The sequence below is a fragment of the Cebus imitator genome, unplaced genomic scaffold (genome assembly GCF_001604975.1).
Source record: "Cebus imitator isolate Cc_AM_T3 unplaced genomic scaffold, Cebus_imitator-1.0 Scaffold132, whole genome shotgun sequence".
Taxonomy (NCBI): Eukaryota; Metazoa; Chordata; class Mammalia; order Primates; family Cebidae; genus Cebus; species Cebus imitator.
In genome coordinates this window covers 1,030,193-1,047,709 of record NW_016107447.1, presented here as the reverse complement: position 1 = coordinate 1,047,709, position 17,517 = coordinate 1,030,193, and the positions used below count along the sequence as shown (strand labels likewise).

Here is a 17,517-nt window from a genome sequence, read left to right as displayed (position 1 = left end):
CTACCAAATGTAGGAGCCAACATCAGAGATACAAATCTAGGGTGGTGGTCCCTGGATGAGATGACATCTTTTTGCTCAGAGAATAGGTTCTAGCAGCCACACATTGCTGTGACCAGCAACCTTAGCCCAACCAAAAGCCATGCTCCCCCCACCCTCAACAGCCAAGCCAGCCCCAGGTAGAGGGCAGCTCTACCAGAAGCCTCTGCAGGTGATCTCACCAAAGACGAGGTGGTCTTTCTCCCGTCCACAGGGCCCAAAAGGAGAGGCCAGGGCTAGCCTTACTCACTATGCCAGCCTAGGCCAGCCTTCTCTGGCAGCAAGCTCTTGCCTAACCCTAACGCCTTCTCCCTTCCTGGGCATCCAGGACTCTGCAAACCCCACTCCTTTGCTATTCAAAGCTGACCTCTGTCCCCTGCCTGGACATTGCTGGGGCTTCAACACCTTAGAGAGCCAGGAAAGCAAGTATCTTACTCAACTACCTTCACTTTGTATACAGATGAAGAAACTGAGGCCCAGAGGACACTTGCCCAAGATCACAGCCTGAGTCAGCAATACAGGCAAGACTGGATCTGAGTCCCCCCTTGCAGGATGTGTACCGCCCTGTCTTCAGCTATTGCCTTAGCTTCCTTTGCACTGAGGCCTCAGGCCCTCAGGGGGTGGGGCCAGGACAAAGCAGGTGCGGTGTCACTCCACTCCCCCTCTCTTTCCTCCGCTGACTAAGTTTCTCTGGCTTCCCTGAGGCTGCAGGTGTTAATTTGGTGGGCCCTGGGCCCTGGGCTGGCAGCAGAAATATGAGGATCCAGAGCCTCCTCCTCCTGGGGGCCCTCCTGGCTGTGGGGAGTCAGCCACCTGCTGCCTTTGGCAGGAAGAAGGGAGGTGAGTGCGGGTAAATCCCTCTGCTCAGGGGACCAGATTGTTTCTACTGTTCTAGGGAGAGTAAGGGTTTAGGGGAAGGCAGGTAATTCCCTGCGGGGTGTGTGTGAGTGCGTGCCTGTGTGGATGTGTGGATGCCTGATTCTTAGTGCTTTCAGAAGCCCGTGCTTTCATTTGTGCACCTTTGCGCCTGTCCACCTGCCTGTGTCAATATCTGTAAGTGTCTTTTCTGACAGTTTCTCAGTGCTTGTCCGTGCCTGTCTATACGTCAGGGGATGGTGGCAGGGGGAGGCGGGATGCATGTGCCTATCTCTATGTAGACATGAGTCTTTGTGCCTGCTTGTCTGTGCTAAGCTCTGTCTGCACACGTACACGTAGGAATGACTGCATGCATGTGTCTGGGCTTAGTGCCTGTCCATGTGTGTCCATGTGTGCCTCTGTGCCTCTGGGTATGGGGAGGGGCCCTGTCTGCACCTGCTGGTCTGTGGTGTGACTGGGTCCATGGATCCACCACCCCATCTGTGGAAAGGACTTGGGAATTGAGGAAAGGGTGTGGTTTCTGGGATCTGGGCTTTGCTGGGAGGAAGCTCTCTCTCTAGCTCCCGTCGCCCCCAACCTCCTGTCCCCATGCCCACCCCTGACAAGGCTGGGGCTGGCCTGCTAACAGGTGAGGGAGGGCTGCTGAGTGGCTAGACAGGTGACTACTGATCTGTGTAAGGCCTTCACCTCTGTCCTCTTCTGGGGCTGGAACACTCTAACCTACATTCCCCTGTGTAGGCCTGGCCCTGCCTTAAAGAAAGAGGACAGTAATGGGGACAGGCCAAGGAGGGAAGGACACTGGTGAGTTCCAAGGCCAGACCCTGTGTTGGCTGTGATTCATGCACCATCACCACATAACTCCCTGATGTGATGCTGTGAGGACAGGACTATTTTTATCCCCATTTTGCAGATGAGGAAAACTGAGGCCTAGTGGGGAACCACTTAACAAGGTCAAAGACTGACTCTGAGTTAGTGTCAAAGGTGGCATTTGAATGTGGGGTCTGAAATCAGAAAGACTCACTGTACCAACTATTACAGCAAAAACCCAGGACTGTACAGAATAACATACCCCAACCTAGGAAGGAGCTGAGAGACCAAAGAATGACGTGGACAAGCCCAGCTTGGCAAGTGCATGAGTTTATTAGGACTTCCATACAGGGCACTCCCGGAAGGCAGCAGGACAGGTCTGGGGACTTACTCCTTGTAAAACAGGTTCCCATGTCTTTCTCTCAGGAGTAAATTGTGTCTCAAGGAATAAGGGCCTGGGACACAGTAAGTGCGGTGTAAGTGGGTGATTTGGGGGAGTCATTGTGTTCCCAGGGAGCACGCCCCGACGTTCAGCCCAGCTGCTCAGAGGCAAACAGCTGCTCAGAGGCACAGCAGAAACTGAACCCGCGCAGGACCACTCTGCATGGGCAGGTGTGACACACCTGTCTCTCCCCCAGTTCGTCACACCCTGTCCCCTACTGGTTTCTCTCCCATAAGACAGCTGCCTGGCTGTTGGGAGAATTTCAGGCCATGGAGGAAGGTGACGGGGCCGAGGGAAGGGGAGTTTCAATTTGTTGTCTGTGGAAGCCCAGCCACCTCTGTTTATAAGAGCTCCCCGTTCTGTCCTTCTCACTCAAACATCTGGGTGTCTCTGGTACAAAGGGCCTGGCATAGTCCCTGACAAATAGTAAGTGCCTAATTAAATGCTGTCGGTGGTTATATGGTATTGGGAAGATATATGTGTCTGTGTAGCTCTGTGCATATGATTCTGTCTATATGACTGTGTATGCGTATATGTTCACACACATATGCTATACATTTATATACACAGCTGTGTGTGTCTGAGTGTCTATCTTTGTGTATGTATCTGTGTGCGTAGGCATGTGGATATGACAGTATGCATAATCACTATTTAACAGTGATTATGTTCCAGTTCATATGTACATATATGACTGCTTGTTTATATATGTGTGTTTCTACATATACTGCATATATAAAATATCTGATGTACAGATAAAATATCTGATGTCTGTATGTGAATATGCATGTGTATTAACTTGAACCATGTAAGGCAGTGGGCAATGGCTCATGCCTATAATCCCAGCACTTTGGGAGGCTGAGATGGGTGAATCGCCTGAAGTTGGGAGTTCGAGACCAGCCTGACCAACATGGAGAAACCCCGTCTCCACTAAAAATACAAAATTAGCCGGGCGTAGTGGCACATGCCTGTAATCCCAGCTACTCAGGAGGCTGAGGCAAGAGAATCGCTTGAACCCAGGAGGCGGAGGTTGTGGTGAGCCAAGATCATGCCATTGCACTCCAGCCTGGGCAACAAGAGTAAAAGCTCTGTCTCAAAATAAATAAATAAATAAGTTGAACCATGTAAAATTGCTACTTTTGTAGGTACAGCAGTTGACTATCAGCAATTTCCTATTGTTAAGCCTGTAGGTAATTGTGTGTCTAGATCTAAGTGTGCTTGTGTATTTGACTGTGCATGTGTATCGTCTGTGTGTACAAGTGTATGTAATTAACTTTGTTTGCATACGATTATTTTGCTCTCTAAGTCTACACACCCGTGGCGCATGCATCTGGATGACCACCTGTGTGTGGGTCTTGATGCACACATCTTTGAGTGAAGAAGCTGGTTTGGAGGGAGCATTAGGAAAGGCAGGCAGAGTGACTGCGACCACCCAGAGCCTCTCACACTGGCTCTGCACGTGCCAGGCTTTTATCCCCACCTCTACACAGCAGCTATTGTGGTTCGTCCACTTGAAATGCCAGCCGTCATGTCCTCTCCCTATCTGTCCATTCCAGAGCTCAGCTCCAGGCCCCTGTCCACAGAAGCTCTCCCTGCCTGACCCACCCTCCTCCACCGGCTTTGAGAGCAGGCAGCTCCGTCTGGACCACCCTTTGAGGCCTGAGCACCTTTGGCTAGAACTTATGAATTCAGAGCTAAACCTTGGACCTCAGTTTCCCAGGAGCCCTGGCATCACCCCCACCCCCACGAACCCATACTTTTCCCCCCTCCCCAGGCCAAGCCTCACTTTCTCCAGCAGGGGGCAGCAATTCAATTTAAACCAACCCGATCTGACAGCTGAAGTTGACTTTGAGCATGTGCGATGTGAGCAAGGTGCCTACTTATGTGTGCAGCCAGCACCCATGCAGGGGCTGAGGGGGTGGGGCGGACACAGAGATAAAGTCACAGCACCAGATCCAGATGCCCCAGCGGCTCGTGAACATTTTCTCTGATGCCGGATTGAACTGAAGGCCTGAGACCTGCTCCATCCCTACAGCTCAAAGACAGCTCAGAGAGGAGACTTACAGAGGTCAGAGGGAGGCAGGCCCTGCCAGTCCTAACCCTGGCTGATGTGGGTCTGAGCAAGTCACCATCTCTTTCAGGCCTTGATTTCCTCCTCTACATGGAGGAAGATACTGATTTCTAGCTTTGTGCATGAAATCTGAAAATGGCCCAAAATCCCAGGAAGAAGAGTGGGTAGGTAAGCTCTGGGACTGAACATTCTACAGCTGTTCAGAGGAATGCCTCAGAGACAGAGTTAACGCCCGATCCCTGAAACCATGCCATTTGCAGCAGTGATGAACAACAGTGCAGACGTGGCGGCTGTGGCTGTGACAGTGCCCCAGGCTGGCCGCCGCTGGCACACGTGCAATGCTGGGCCTCACTTCAAAACCCTTCCTTTCCAAGTCACTGAGCCCCTAGTATTGTGCATCAAGTGCTGTGATACTGACCGATGGTGAGCAAAGCTAGCAGCATGTCCAGTCATAACATCCAGCCAAGCAAGAGACACAGACAAACAGATGCAGCGCCACCAACTCTGGAGGAAAGAACTGGGTGGGGTTGGGGTTGGGGTTGGGGCTGACCTAGTTAATGGGGGGTCAGAGAAGCAGGGTCTTCTGAGGATGCAATGTTTCTGCTGAGTCCTAGTGAGCTGACGAGGTGAATGGCGTGTAGGAGAAATGCACCAGGCAAAGGATGCAGTGAGAGCAAGAACCCCACAGAGAGCTGGCTTGGAGATCAGGAGCCACTGCGTGGAGGAGCAGCAGAGGATGAGGCTAGAGAGATGGGCAGGGGCCAGACCAGGCACGGCCTTATTGGCCCCAGTGAGATGTTGGGCTTCATTTCTCCCTAACATGTATGCCATCTAAGTCTCAAACTAGCCAAGCTTCCCATTTCACAGCCAGAAAACTGAGACTTGGAGTCATTTGAAACAAAATAAACAAAAACTAGCCAAAGGACAGGCAAGAAGTAAGGGATGGAGAATTTGGATCTTGTAATTCCTAGGTCAGTGCTTATTGCATAACCCTGAGCTTCCTTCAGCTGTAATATTGGGAGATTCTCTTTCAGAGAAATCAGGGGGCTGCCCGCCAGATGATGGGCCCTGCCTCCCGTCGGTGCCTGACCAGTGCATGGAAGACAGCCAGTGTCCCTTGACCAGGAAGTGCTGCCACAGGGCTTGCTTCCGCCAGTGCGTCCCCAGGGTCTCTGGTAAATGTCCCCCTCCACCGTGCTGACCACCCCAGCCCCAGGCTCCAGAGCCAGTGGGCACAGGCAGAGCTCACCCAGTTCCCTGTGTTGCAGTGAAGCTGGGCAGCTGCCCGGAGGACCAACTGCGCTGCCTCAGTCCCATGAACCACCTGTGTCACAAGGACGCAGACTGCTCCGGCAAGAAGCGGTGCTGCCCCAGCACCTGTGGCCGGGATTGCCGCGATCCTGTCAGAGGTACAGCTCCTGGGTGCCCGGGACAGGTGCCTTCCCTGTCTGAGCCCCAGCTCTAATATTTTCTCCATTGCTACAAGCTTAACAGGATGCCTCCCCAGAAGTCAGGGCCTCCCATGGCCAGGACTAGGGAATCAGATAGCGGGTGGGGGGTTCTGCTAGGATGACAGAGGAACCGGGAGTCCTTTGTTCTCTTCTTGAGCTTGCTGTGGCACCTGGACGACAGCCCTCAACTGCTCTGGGCTTCAGTTTACCCTTCCGAAGGGGGCGGAGGAGTCCTGCCTTAGTGGTATCCAGAGCTGAGCTGGGGGGGGCCTAGATGGGAGACCGAGGCCAGAAACCAGAGCCCTACTATGGGAAGGAATTAACCCTTTCTTTCTCTTTCCTCAGGCTAATTCTGATTTAGGACCTGTGGCTCTGCACCGCAGGTGGGATCCAATGGAAAGAGTTCACCATGATGGGAGGTCTGGGAACCTGCTGCCAACAGCACTCTCTACCAGCGGCAGTTCCAGCTTTCTGATGAACACTGACCTGCTGTCACTTCCCTGCAACCCACCCGCCCCTGGTTTCTCCTCCTAGGAGTGAAGGTCCATAGCCTGACCTCGGAGGAAGGCGCCTTCATCACCCCAGCACCCTGCACCACTGCTACCTGGGCATCCCAGCCCTCCTAACGCTTTCACACCTCTCCATACATGCTGCTCCACCAAAAATGCCCAATTCAGGCAGATCCTGATCTCTCCCTCAGGCAGCCCAACCACCCAGAATGAATATTCTAACAGAGTTTTCCAAACCTGAGTCTTTCACCTCTTTCATGATTTTCGCCATACCTACAAAATAGCATGATGATAGGTTGCATGCTGCCTGTACCACCATCTACTTAATGTTTTCTTTAAGTGACTCACTTTTGTATATAAATAAATGCATTTCAAAAGAAAATTGATATCACTACTATAAATGGGATAAACGAGATCAATTGCCACAAATAGAATTATGAAAACAAATGCAATGGAAACAGCTCAGTTCCATTAAAGTAAATCATGCCAGATTAAATGATATTAAATAGTGTTATCAAACTCTAGCTACATACAGCCACCTGCCAAGACTGAGCCTGAAGCCTGCACTTGGTCTATGTTTTTGGTTTTTTGTTTTTTGAGACAGTCTCCTGCTATTGTCCAGGCTGGAGTGCAGTGGCTCAATCTCAGCTCACTACAACCTCCACCTCCTGGGTTCATGCAATTCTCCTGCCTCAGCCTCCTGAGTAGTTGGGATACAGGTGTCCGTCACCATGCCCAGCTAATTTTTGTATTTTTAGTAGAGATGGGTTTTCACCGTTGACCAGGCTGGTCTCAAACTCCTGGCCTCAAGTGATCCACCTGCCTCAGCCTCCCAAAGTTCTAGGATTACAGATGTGAGCCACCATGCACAGCCAGTCTACATTTTAATCAATGAAGATTTAAAGGGTTAAAGATGCAGACCTCTAGCTGAGACTTTCTCACTGGGGTAATCAGAAGGCTTGAGAAGGGAATATCTTTCTCACTCCAGGAGTCCGTGTTGTATGACGCTGCATCCAGGTACATACTAAGATAACTTCAAATTGCCCCAAATTTGGGGAAATATCGCTCAGGTAGTTGGAATGCCACTATTATGGTGGGTCTCTCTCTACCCACTGGGCCTCGAGACACCTCACTCACCTCAATTTTTCCTGGGTCCAGTTTAATGAGTGTTTCTTGCTGGGAGAAGGGGTCAGTGTGGGAATCCAGACAGCTGAGTTCCTGACTCTCCCTCTTTTCTCCTCCCAGGAAAGAGGCAGCAAATTTCCTGCTCTATCTCCTGGGCCTCTTGTGTCTAGCACAAGACTGAGGGTCTGGGCGGTCCACTGTGGAGGTAAACCTGGGAGTCCTTGGTCTTCTTTCCTTGTTCTCTCGACCTTGCAGTGTGATGACAGATGCATCCCTCTGCACTCTGGGCTTCCGTTTGCCCTGTTGGAAGATGGAAGGAATTCTACCTCCTCACCCACCTTGTCCTTCTCATGGGATTCAAATGCTCGAATTGTTGATTCAAAAGCACCAATTGCTAACTATACATGGATATAGACTAAGGTTTTGGAGAGGGGAAGGAGAACTATGTGGGAGTCACTGACTCTGAGAGACCTTGGATGTTTCTCTTCCTCTTTCTGGGCCTCAGTTTTCCCATCACATATAGTTTCAGATTATTAACACAGATAATATGGTAGATTGGATTATGTGCTCACAATTGTCCCTTTCCCCTCCCCACCACATGCTCACCATGGCTTCCCTCAGGGAGAGTGAACATCCTGCCCCAGTGACTTGGGCTTGGCGAGAAGACCTGTTCTGGCTAATGGGATGTGCGTGGCAGTGACAGCATAGCCTGTTTCAAAACATAACAGACAAAACATTACCCTTCTTCTTCATGTAGTGGCATGATCTCAGCTCACTGCAACCTCCATATCCCAGGTTCACGTGATTCTCCTGCCTTAGCCTCCTGAGTAGCTGGGATTACAGGCACCCACCATCACACCCAGCTAATTTTTTAATTTTTATTAGAGACGGGGTTTTACCACGTTGGCCAGGCTGGTCTTGAACCCCTGACCTCAGGTGATCTGACCTCCTCAGCCTCCCAAAGTGCTGGGATTACAGGCATGAACTACCACACCCAGCCCCTACCCTTCTTGGAGCTTCTGCCCTCTGCCATGAAAAGAGCTTGCCCAGAGCCACTTGTCTTGCTGGAGGGACACATGGGGCAACCCTGAAGCTGAGCCATTCCAGCCAAGCCTCAAACTTGCCAAAGAGAAATAAATATTTGTAGTAAGAAGACACAGAAATTCAGGGGTTGTTTTTCACAGATGTATCACAGTAAGAGCTTGACTAATTCAGATCTGGTTGTTAGCCTGTAATGAACGTCTGCTGTAGACCTCTCACCTTCAAACATCATTTCATTCATCCACCCATAGACCCGAGAAAGGCTATTCCTATTTGACAGTGAAGAAATAGCGGCTATGAGATAAGTGACTTGCCCAAGACCCCCAGCTGAAGGACGATACAGCCAGGATTAAGCCATACCACATTCCTCCCTTGAGAGTAATGAAGGCAGCAACAGCTAACAATTACAGATCACATGCCACGCACCAGGTATTATTTTAATCATTTGACATGTATAATCTTGTATAATCTCATGAAATCCTCATATCCTTATCAGGTAGGATTATTTTTCCCCATTTCACACATGAGGAAACTGAAGCATAAAGAGGTTACTTTGGCCAAGTTGTCCCACTTGTAAGTACTGGAACTGGGATTCAACCCCAAGCAGCCTAACCATAAACTTTACATCCCTAATGACTACACTAATTACTTACAATTGGTCTTTGAAGATTCTTCCCAGCTCTTAAGATTCAATGTCCACATCTGAAAAATGAAGATCACGAAGACCCAAGAAGGTGAAGTGACCAGACTTAATTCTAGACAACTGGAACCCAAGCCTGTTGGTACATAGCTGATTGCCCTAGGTTTCTTTCTTCAAAGGCATCAGGAGGAGAATTCAGCTATAAATTAACATTTGTGCACTTTACCATGGGAACAGTGTATTTCAATTTTTAAGGTAAATTAAAGTTAAAACAATATGTTTCCTCTCCAGGCTCCCTTGCAGCTAATGACAATCATGTGACCCAAGACTGGCCAATCAGAAGTAAGGAAAATCTACTAGGCGGGGCTTCCTGGCAAGCTATGGTTTTCCTAAGGAGATGGACTTGGCCTTTTGTCCATCATCCATTTACCCTGTGTCCTTCCAGGAACATGGCTGCTGCTGCTAAACAGCCATCTGGTGTCCTTGAGGATTATTTTAGTTGGGTTCCCCCAAAATAAATCTTGAGAGGAAGAATCATTTGATGGTGATGCTTTGGAAATGTTTCCAGGAAAAATGGGTATAGGAGTGCAGAAGTTCACCAGGAAGAGAAGCAGCCAGTGATGATGTGAAATCCAGTGAAGCCCCACAGGGTAGTTCTAGAAACAAGCATAGATGGAGCACATACATTCTCAGGTACTGCAGGCTCTTCCTGTGTGGAGCCATAGCAGGCTCTGGCAGCCTCTGGGAAGCCCCAGATACCAGCTGTCAGGAGGAAAACATACCGGGAGCCTGTGTGTGCAAAAGTGTAAAGGATCCCAGAGGAGCTGTGGGCACAAATGAGTCACATCAGAATGGTGGAGGAGGAAGTGACAAAGAGCCTGAGTCTTCAGTGACATTCATGAGCAGCTGCACCTACCTTGGCCTGCCAAAAAAAAAAAGTAAACTCTTCTCTAGTGAAGTCACTGCAATTCTGTTTCTGTTCCTGCAGCTAAATTAAATTCTAACTGATAGGCAGGGTAAAGAAAGGGCAGGAAGAATTGTTCATGGAGAGGGAACTCCATGTGCTAATCCTCATCTCAATCCTGAAAGGTAGGTGTTCCCATTTTACAGATGAGGAAGATAAGGATCCAAGGGAAGTGCTTGGCCCAAAGTCACAAAGCAGTTTGGTGGCAAAGGCAGGATTCAAAGGTAGTGTATTCATTATCTACTGCTGTGTAACCAGTTTTCACAAATGCAGCAGCTTAAAGCAACACACATTTATTATCTCATGGTTTCTATGGGTCAAGAACCTGGGCACAGCTTAACTGGGTCTTCTGCTTCCGTTTCTCTGCTTCACAAGACTGCACTCCAGGGGTCGGCCATGGTGGGAGTCTCATCTGAGCCTCAGTTAAAGAAGGATCCACTTTCAAATTCTCAGGGCTGTTGGCAAAATGTCAGTTCTTTGAGGATTAATGGACCGAATACCACAGCTCCTGGCTGGTTGTTGGCTGGAAGTCACCTTGATGTCCTTACCTTTCCCGCATGGCAATTTGCTTCATCAAAGCCAGCTGGAAGTCACAACCTTAAGTAACCTAATCAGAGAAGCGACATCCCATCACCTTTGCTATATTCTGTTCATTAGAAGCCAGTCAGTAAGGCCTGCCCACACACAAGGGAAGGAGATTGCACAAGGGTGTGAACACCAGAAGGCAGACATCACTGGGAGACAACTTAGAAGATGCCCATCACATCCAGGTCTACTTCATTCCAAAAATTTCTGTATTTTCTGCAACATCAAGCTTATGCTGAAGGTAAAACTCCATGGATTTGAATGGCTAATCCTGGCCAGGGAGTGAGGGGAATTTGGGGGACAGCCCATGGCACATGAAGGACAGGACTACCCCATTCTTCCCACCCATCATGCCCATCTTCCCACTCTTGTGGCTCTCAAATTCCACCAAAACTTTGTTTACCTCTCACTATGTAATCTGGGATGAAACCAGATCCTGATTTCATTCTTTTCTGCCTTGGTAAATAGGTCTGTCTTTTCTGTTTTGGAAACCCTCTCTGCAGCTCCAGGAAAAACTCCTGAGTCTTAAGGGATAGTGAAGGCTGCAGACAAACTCTTAGGCCAGGAAATAGAAGACCTGGTTCTCTGCCTCAGTTTCCCTTTCGGTCAAATGAAGAAATTGGGCAAGATGCTTACTAAGCAGCTTTCTGCTCTAACTTCTTCTTTGGAGGGAAAAACTAAAGTGGCACAGCCTAGAGCTGTGCTGTCTAACATGGCAGCCATGAATCACATGTGGCTATTGAGCACATATACTGTGACTAGTCCAAACTGAGATTTGCTATAGGTGAACGTGGAAGGCATTCCTTCCAGTGATCCTCATCCCTGTATTATCTCCTCCTCTTTAAGTGTAGGTGGAACCTGTGAATGGGTTTTACATGGCAGAAAGCAGATTGCCCTGGGTGGGCCTGGCCTAATCAGGTGAGAGTTTTAAAAACAGAGATTTTTCTCTGACTCGTTACAGGAGAGGAATTCAGCATTCTTGTGTGCCTGAAAGCAAGCAAACATTCATGCTATGAACTGCCTATGGGGCAGGAACTGTGAACAACTTCTAGAATCTGAGATTGATCACCAGCAGACAACTAGCAGGAAGAGAGATCTCAGTCCTATGACCACAAGGAAATGAATTCTGCCAACAATCTGTGAGCTTGGAAAAAAACTCTGAAGCTCACATGAGAACCTCAACCCTGGCCAACACCTTGACTTCAACTTGATGAGACCCTGAGGATCCACCATGCCATGCCCAGACTCAGACCTATAGAAACTATGAGATCATCAGTTTGTATTGTTTTAAGCTACTAAATTGTGGCAATTTGTTATTTAGCAATAAAAAAAATTAGTACATTGGATTTTAGAGACAGTAAAAAAAAAAAAGAAAATGTAAATTACCTCAATAATTTTACTGGTTCCAGTGTTGAAATTATAATATTTTGGATTTAATAAATCACTAAAAATACAGTTGACCCTGAAACAACATGGATTTGGACTGCAAGTGTCCACTTATATACAGATTTTTTCCAATGAATACATTGGAAAATTTTTGGAGATTTATAACAATTTGAAAAAACTTGAAGATGAACCATATAGCCTAGAAATATCAAAAGCATTAATAAAAAGTTAGATGTGTCATGAACTCCTATGACATATGTAGATACTACTTTATTTATGTGTTGATTGACTTTATGTTATTGATAAGGTTCCTGGTGAACAGTAGGTTATTAGTATTTAAGTTTCAGGGGAGTCAAAAGTTATACTCCAATTTTCTATGCATGGAGGAGTGGTTCCCCTAACCCCCACTGTTCAAGGGGTAACTGTAATTTCACCTGTTTTTTTGCTTATTTAAAATGCTGCAATCAAAAATCAAAAAGTATGTATGTGAGCCAGGCACAGTGTCGCATGCCTGTAATCCCAGCATTTTGGGAGGCTGAGGCAGGTGGATCATTTGAGGCCAGGAGTTCAAGACCAGCCTGGCCAACATGGTGAAACCCCTTCTCTACTAAAAATACAAAAATTAGCCAGGTGTGGTGGTGCATGCCTGTAATCCCAGCTACTCAGGAAGCTGAGGCTGGAGAATTGCTTGAACCCAGGAGGTGGAGGTTGCAGTGAGCCAAGATGGTGCCGCTGCACTCCAGCCTGGGCAACAGAATGTGTGAGACTCCATCTCAAAAAATAAAAAATAAAATAAAATTATTTATGTGGCTCACACTATATCTATTGGACAGTGCTGGCCTAGAGGACTCAGAAGTCAGCCATGAAACCTCTGGCAAGTCACCACACCTCTCAAAGCATTTCTTACCTTAGAGATAGGAATAATAATAGCACCTACCCCGCAGATAAATTTGCAGTTTGAGTGGGACTGAGGTCTATATTTGGCCCAAGGTAAGTACTCAATAAATGTTGGTAACTATCATTATTATCAATAACAATATTTGCAAAGGCTCCTATCCAAGCCCTAGTCTCCAGTAGCCTCTCCCCAGCCAGGCACACAGTAGCCACACAATAGGTACATTTGTGGGGATTTTGCAACCTCTACAAAGCTCTTTGGCACATGCTCTTTGCCCTCACAACCCACTTGGCAGGTGGGAATCAGTAACCTGTGGCCGGTAAGGACACTTTGCCTCAGGGGGTAAAATGAGCATTTCAAGCTTCGTAGCTCAGCTAGGAAGAGCCCGGGGCTCCGAGGGAGATGAGGCCACCTTCTACAGCTCCCTAACTCAGATGCCGGCAGCCTGAGAAAGTGACTGGAGCTCACCCCTAAAATGGGGGACATAAGGTCCTGGCCCTGTCAAGTGTGTGCCAGGAATAACTGAGATCAATCACTTGCAGCAGATGAACTAGCCTGGCACATACTAAACACTCAATTAAGCAAATCATGATTACTGTTGCTCCTTTGCCAGAGAATTTCAGTTTCTGATGAAATCCTTCTCTAGGGGGAATCCTCATGCCCTAAATGACCCCTCCTTCCCGGGCCCGTGACTCCGGAGGATGCCCTTGCTGTTAGCCCCAGTCTCCAGACACCACCCCCCCCCCCAGCCGAATCAGGAATAGAAACCGCCGCCTCCGGCCGCCAGCGGCCTCACTCCTTCCCCCGGCAGCGATCGATGCGGCCTTCAGCCGCGGGGGACAGGCAAGGAAGAAGGAAGGAGGGGGCAGCGGGGCCTCCTGCAGCAGGAGGCTCCGCGGGGCAGAGGCGAGACCGAGTATAGCCAGCGGCTCCCAGCCTCGGTACCTTTGGGACAGACACGCGCGGCACCTGGCAGGTGCCACGACAGGTAAGGGGCCTCCTTTGGGGAGGGGCGTGGCCCCGGGACGGTCCAGGGCGGCCAGAGTGGGAGGCGGGGCTGCCTGGGGTTCCTGGTGCTCTTGCCCCCTCTAAGAGACTCCCCCAAGGAGGAAGCAGTGTGGGGCGGCCGCGCTTTGGAGACCCTGGCTGGTCCTGCTTGCTCATCTGTAAAATGGGGTTAGAAAACCTCCTTGGCAGCGTTGGTGTAAGGATTAAACCGAGAGAGGTGTGCACGGAGCCCAGAGAAGTGACCAGCAGGTAGAAGGTGCTCAAGATAAGTGTGTGGAGAGACAATTAAATAAAAAAGCCAGGTCTCCAACCTTAGCAGTGCCATGGACTGGCTGGGTGATTTTGAACAAGTCACTTAATCTTTCTTACTGATATTCAGATTCTTGTCAGGAAATGTTTGAATTATTTATCCCATTTCATAGAGCAGGAAAGTGAGTTCTAGATAGATGAAGGGATTTGCCCAATATCATACTTCTAATGGGTGATGGAACTGGATTAGAAATTTCATGTTTGATGCCAAATGCAGGTGGAGATCCAAGTGGAGGTGGGAGTGGAGCTACATCGCACGTTTTTGCGCATTGATTATGTGCCAGGGACCATGCTGCTGATAAACATCTTGCATCATTTAATCCTCTAAGCTTCTCATGGAAAGTGTGATGTTACCCAGTTCCTCTGACAGGGACACAAGGCCAGAGAGGGCAATGCATGCACTCAAGGTCAGCAGCTAGTCAGTGGCAGACCCAGGTCTGACCAGAGGGAAGGATTAACATTTATTGAGCACCTACAGTTTTCCCAGGGCTTTGAATATATACCACAATAATAATTCATCCAAAGCAACATTATTCCCATTCTAGATGAATAAAAGCCCACAGTGGGAAGGAGACTGGCCTGAGGTCACATAAGTGACAGAGCTAAGGATGGAACCCCAACTCTACCGCCAAGCCCAGGTGCTTTGCACACACTTAATCTCTAGTCTAGGCATTACTGAACCCATAGTGCAAATGAGATTGCCAATGGTGAGAAGGTGTCACTAGCCCCCAGTTCCAGCAGAGCCAAGAATCAGTGGGTAGTGGAAGGACCTAAATCTTTCCTGAGTATCCACTAAGTCTGAGCACTTTCCGTAATCTACCTTAATCCTCCAGCAATCCCAGGACGTAGGCGCTATTGTCTACGTTGTGCAGGAAATTGAGACCTGGAGAATAAATCAGGGGTGGAGATAAACCCAGGTTTGTCTGACTCCAGAAGATGGTCACATCAGTGGATAATTTATTAAATTCCTTCTGTGAGCCAATCCCAAGAAAGACATTAGGTCATTTAATCTTCATAACCACACTTTGAGATGAATATTTTTATCTCCATTTGACAGAGGCTCAGATAAGTGATGTGACTTGCCTAAGGTGACAAAAGAAAGCCAAGGTCCGAGGTCAGGCCTGGCTGACTCTACAGATGCTTTACATAATCTAAACCAGGAGCTCTCAAACTTGACCATATATCTGAATCACTTTCCACCCTTGTTAGAACACAGACTGCTGGAGCCCACCCTTAGAGTTCCTGATTCAGTAAATTGATGGCAGGCTGATAATTTGTACCTTTGACAAATTCCCAGCTGATGCTGATGCTGCTAGTCCGGGGAACACGCTATGAGAACCACCGGTCTAAAGTGACGCTCCCAACACCCCTAGGAGGTGAGTGTTACTATCCTCATTTTGCAGAAGAAACAGGTTCAGAGGCTGGCGGGCCCAAGATCCCACAGCAGACCTCTGTTGTAAATACATCCAAGTTTGTCCTGGAAAAGGAGACAGCCTATATGAGCACCCACTGGGTGCCAGGACATCCTGCGATTCCATCGCTTTCACATCCTTCCAGGTAGATCTCAGCATTTATTTTCCAAAGAGAAAAGTGAAATGGCGGGGGGTGGTGGGGTGGGTCAGTGATGTGGCCAAAGTCCCCGTGTTGGGAGATGAAGGATAGTCAAACCCAGGCCTGACTCTGAGTCCAGAGGGCACCTGATATCTACTGAGCACCTCCTAATTACCAGGTGCTTCACACAGAGCCTCCAACACCCCTCAGCTGGTTGGATGGAGAGGGGGATTTTAACCTGGTCTTCCTGGAAGTGAAGCCCGGGAACTCCTCAGCGCGCCCTTCTGGTGTCCGCAGGGAGGAGCAATGAAACCACGGTGTGCGAGTCCCCGAGCCCCGACACCGGGATCCGCTGGCGGCAGAGCGACGAGGCGCTGCGCGTGAACGTGGGCGGCGTGCGGCGGCTGCTGAGCGCGCGCGCCCTGGCGCGCTTCCCGGGAACGCGGCTGGGCCGCCTGCAGGCCGCGGCGTCGGAGGAGCAGGCGCGGCGCCTGTGCGACGACTACGACGCGGCGGCGGGCGAGTTCTACTTCGACCGGCACCCGGGTTTCTTCCTGGGCCTGCTGCACTTCTACCGCACCGGCCACCTGCACGTGCTCGACGAGCTGTGCGTCTTCGCCTTCGGCCAGGAGGCCGACTACTGGGGCCTGGGCGAGAACGCGCTGGCCGCGTGCTGCCGCGCGCGCTACCTGGAGAGGCGGGTGACCCGGCCGCGTGCCTGGGACGAGGACAGCGACACGCCTAGCAGCGTAGACCCGTGCCCCGACGAGATCTCCGACGTGCAGCGAGAGCTGGCGCGCTATGGTGCAGCGCGCTGTGGCCGCCTGCGCCGCCGCCTCTGGCTGACCATGGAGAACCCGGGCTACTCGCTGCCCAGCAAACTCTTCAGCTGCGTCTCCATCAGCGTGGTGCTCGCCTCCATTGCCGCCATGTGCATCCACAGCCTTCCTGAGTACCAGGCCCGCGAGGCGGCGGCCGCGGTGGCCGCGGTGGCCGCAGGCCGCAGCACGGAAGGCGTGCGCGACGACCCGGTGCTGCGACGCCTAGAGTACTTCTGCATCGCCTGGTTCAGCTTCGAGGTGTCGTCACGCCTCCTGCTGGCGCCCAGCACGCGCAACTTCTTCTGCCACCCGCTCAACCTCATCGACATTGTGTCTGTGCTGCCCTTCTATCTCACACTGCTGGCTGGTGCGGCACTGGGCGACCAGGGTGGCACAGGCGGCAAGGAGTTCGGCCATCTGGGCAAGGTGGTGCAGGTGTTCCGTCTCATGCGCATCTTCCGCGTTCTCAAGTTGGCACGCCACTCCACAGGGCTGCGCTCACTGGGCGCCACGCTCAAGGTAGGGCCTCTGAGGCCAGGTTGGGGGGTGGGGGATAGGCTAGTGTAGCCATCTGGCAGGTTAGCAGGTGAACTTACAAGCCTGCCGAGTCCAGGCATCGTTGAACTGAGACACATCATTTGTGCCAGGCACAGGGCTGGACACCAGGCTTATGTTTCACATGCAGTCTGAACATCCCAACAGCCCTGTAAAGAAGGGCTTACCGTGGCCGGGCGCGGTGGCTCATGCCTGTAATCCCAGCACTTTGAGAGGCCGAGGTGGGCGAATCACCTGAGGTCAGGAGTTCTAGAGCAGCCTGGCCAACATGGCGAAACCCCGTCTCTACTAAAAATACAAAAACTAGCTGGGTTTGGTGGCGAGCGCCTGTAATCCCAGCTACCCGGGAGGCTGAGGCTGGAGAATCACTTGAACACGTGAAGCGGAAGTTGCAGTGAGGGGAGATCAGGCCACTGCACTCCGGGGGAGGAGGGGGCACGTCAAAAGG

At 50.2% G+C, this 17,517-nt stretch overlaps 2 protein-coding genes across 2 annotated transcripts in view; both read left to right on the top strand.

Moving 5' to 3' along the window:
- Nucleotides 1-669: 669 nt before the first annotated feature.
- WFDC5 (WAP four-disulfide core domain 5) lies at nt 670-6,566 on the top strand. The gene is made up of 4 exons (XM_017541396.2): nt 670-876; nt 5,264-5,404; nt 5,498-5,638; nt 6,026-6,566. The coding sequence occupies exons 1-4, from the start codon at nt 792-794 to the stop codon at nt 6,028-6,030; spliced, it is 372 nt and encodes a 123-aa protein (XP_017396885.1). The 5' UTR covers nt 670-791; the 3' UTR covers nt 6,031-6,566.
- A 6,884-nt stretch (nt 6,567-13,450) lies between these two features.
- Nucleotides 13,451-17,517, top strand: part of KCNS1 (potassium voltage-gated channel modifier subfamily S member 1) — a 9,206-nt gene continuing 5,139 nt past the window's right edge. Inside the window, exons 1-3 of the mRNA XM_017541201.2 lie at nt 13,451-13,813; nt 15,440-15,518; nt 15,991-17,033. Coding sequence (XP_017396690.1) covers nt 15,443-15,518; nt 15,991-17,033 — 1,119 coding nt within the window. The 5' untranslated portion in view covers nt 13,451-13,813; nt 15,440-15,442. The remainder of the gene's footprint in view (nt 13,814-15,439; nt 15,519-15,990; nt 17,034-17,517) is intronic.